The sequence below is a fragment of the Sinocyclocheilus grahami genome, unplaced genomic scaffold (genome assembly GCF_001515645.1).
Source record: "Sinocyclocheilus grahami isolate Dianchi unplaced genomic scaffold, SAMN03320097.WGS_v1.1 scaffold25.1, whole genome shotgun sequence".
NCBI lineage: Eukaryota > Metazoa > Chordata > Actinopteri > Cypriniformes > Cyprinidae > Sinocyclocheilus > Sinocyclocheilus grahami.
Genome location: NW_015505204.1, coordinates 4,959,556 through 4,962,074, shown reverse-complemented (window position 1 = coordinate 4,962,074; position 2,519 = coordinate 4,959,556). Strand labels below are relative to the sequence as shown.

At 36.5% G+C, this 2,519-nt stretch overlaps 1 protein-coding gene and 1 long non-coding RNA gene across 2 annotated transcripts in view; both read right to left on the bottom strand.

The window, feature by feature from the left end:
• LOC107565270 (monocyte to macrophage differentiation factor 2-like) overlaps window positions 1–1,565 on the bottom strand; it is a 10,433-nt gene extending 8,868 nt beyond the window's left edge. The window contains exon 1 of the mRNA XM_016250495.1: window positions 1,237–1,565. Coding sequence (XP_016105981.1) covers window positions 1,237–1,250 — 14 coding nt within the window. The 5' untranslated portion in view covers window positions 1,251–1,565. The remainder of the gene's footprint in view (window positions 1–1,236) is intronic.
• Window positions 1,566–1,765: 200 nt separating this feature from the next.
• The window catches only part of LOC107565617 (uncharacterized), a 2,326-nt gene continuing 1,572 nt past the window's right edge, over window positions 1,766–2,519 (bottom strand). Inside the window, exons 3-4 of the long non-coding RNA XR_001606395.1 lie at window positions 2,122–2,166; window positions 1,766–1,891 (exon numbers count right to left, since the gene is read on the bottom strand). This is a non-coding gene — a long non-coding RNA (uncharacterized lncRNA). The remainder of the gene's footprint in view (window positions 1,892–2,121; window positions 2,167–2,519) is intronic.

The following is a 2,519-nucleotide window of genomic DNA, read 5'->3' as shown; positions in this document are numbered from 1 at the left end:
CTGTGTTATTACTGTGTTATTAATGTGTTATTCCTGTGTTATTACTGAGCTATTCCTGTAATTACAGTGTTATTACTGTGTTATTTCTGTTATTCCTGTTATTACTGAGTTATTCCTGAGTTATTACTGTGTAAATCCTGTATTATTCCTGTGTTAATAATGCGTTATTACTGAATTATTACTGTGGTATTACTGTGTTTTTCCTGTTATTAATGTGTTATTCCTGTGTTATTTCTGTTATTACTGATTTATTCCTGCGTTATTTCTGTGTTATTACTGTGTTATTCCTGTGTTATTACTGAATTATTTCTGTGTTATTCCTTTGTTATATCGGTGTTATTAAAGTGTTATTCTGGTGCAGAGGCGGACAAAGTACTAAAATCTATTAGTTGAGTGAAAGTACAGATACTGCTGGTCAAATATTACTCCATTACAAGTAAAAGTTGTAAAGACAGATTTTTACTTAAGTAAAAGTACAGAAGTACTTGCTTTTAAAAGTACTTATGTACCAAAAGTAAATTCCCTTTTTTATGTCAATGCACTGTTTTATTGTTGTACGAAATACTTGCAATACTTCAATACATTACACCTACTGAATACACCTACTAGCTTGTAGTATCTTTGGAATAAAGAGTTTTTAGAATGTTAAAAACCTATGGGGGGAAAAATGAACACCCCTACCCACCCCCAGAAAAACAGGATGGTAGTGATCTCACACAGCTCTGACAGTGTGTGTGCACACATCTATGTGTAACCATTTGTCCACATTTGAACAGAGTGGACAGTGAAATCCTGTAAATACAGAGTGAGAAGGAATCCCTGAGACTTTGATCTCTTCTCCAGGGTTACGTTTATGGTCGAATTTGATCAATAGTCACAACTGTTCGTTAATAAACATCAAAACTCACGTCTTTTTCTACCGCTCCCTAAAAGTCACACAACACGCAAATCTGTTCAGGGAACGTCCCGTTTTTGGTTTTGGTACTGATCCACGACGCTTGTTTATAGGAAATGACCACGGTATAAACATAACACGACTTCCCAGAATCGGAACGTATATGTTTAACGACAAAGATTTGCATTTTCGTACAAACACGGCACGCAACATTTAACCTTTGTTGCGCGTGGGTGTCACCACAAAAGACAGCTCTAGACCAAAAATAAATAATTTACCGGGAACTGTCGCAAAAATATATATTTCACATTTCATCTTCCGACGACAGCACATTTACTCACCTTACAAGTTTCATTTAAACGCGTAACGTTAACTCCAACGATTGCTTGTGTAGATGAAAATGCAGTTCAGAGGTTATACGAAGAGCTCGTCTTTCAGATTCACACCAATCTACAAAACATTCGCTCTTACAGATCACTCGGGTGATGAACTACACAACTGAGCGAGCATTAGGAGCAGTAATCCGGAAGTAGAGCAAGTAACGGTCAGGACTCCGGTCTTCCTGCCGGCAGAAACGAGAGGATCATCCGTGTAGGATGCTGGGTTTATACAATGGATTGTCTATAAGATCAGTGTATTCGCTCAGATATTGGACGCATGCCATATGTTCTAGCATAGTTTTTTTTATAAGACTCATAATGGTAGACACCATTTATCCATGTGCAGATCTTATGTTAACACATCAAACCTACAAGAAAACCACCACAATACAGATTAATGAAACTAACCACTCCAGTATCTCTTAAATTATAATTACCAGATAACTATACACAACACAAATTAAGGTTTTCACATTTTTATTAAGACATTTATCCATACATCTAACAAGCACATACTGAATTTTGTGTTTTAAAATTACATTTGCACATTAGTAACATGCAGAAGAGCACGTTCCAAACTGTACACCACCAAATGGACTTCTTGGTCTTCTTACATCTGTAAATAATTAAGAAAAAAAAAAGATATAAAAGGTGCACCATATCAAAGCATACATCTAGGCTTCTCATCACTCCAGTCTTTGTACGAATCTATGCCATAAAAGCAATTACAACAACCACATGCTAAAAACAATAGTCATTAACAGGGTATCATACATACACAGGATTATTGGACTGAAACGAACCACAAAGGTGGGGAAAAAAAAAAAAAAAATGAAAAGGTCTCACCTCTTACAAAGCCACACCATCTAACACGCTTACCATCGGTGAAAGCTGATTGAAACACAAAGGAACATTAGTAACAAGCATCGTACCTTAAAATGCCACACACCACAAGTCAAAGTTTCCACATTTTGACCAATACGTTTCCATGTATATTGTAGCAAGTTGCTAAGTGGGATTCAATTTCACACAAAACGGGGCGGGGCTTATTCACCTTATAGAACCACATTAGTATACACCAGTGTTGGGGGTAACACATTACAAATAACGCGAGTTACGTAATCAGCTTACTTTTTCTCAAGTAACTAGTAAATTAACGCATTATTTTAATTTACAAGAGAATATCGGAATTACTTCTTCAAATAAGCAACGCAAGTTCTTACTCCCCCCCCCCCCCCCCCTCT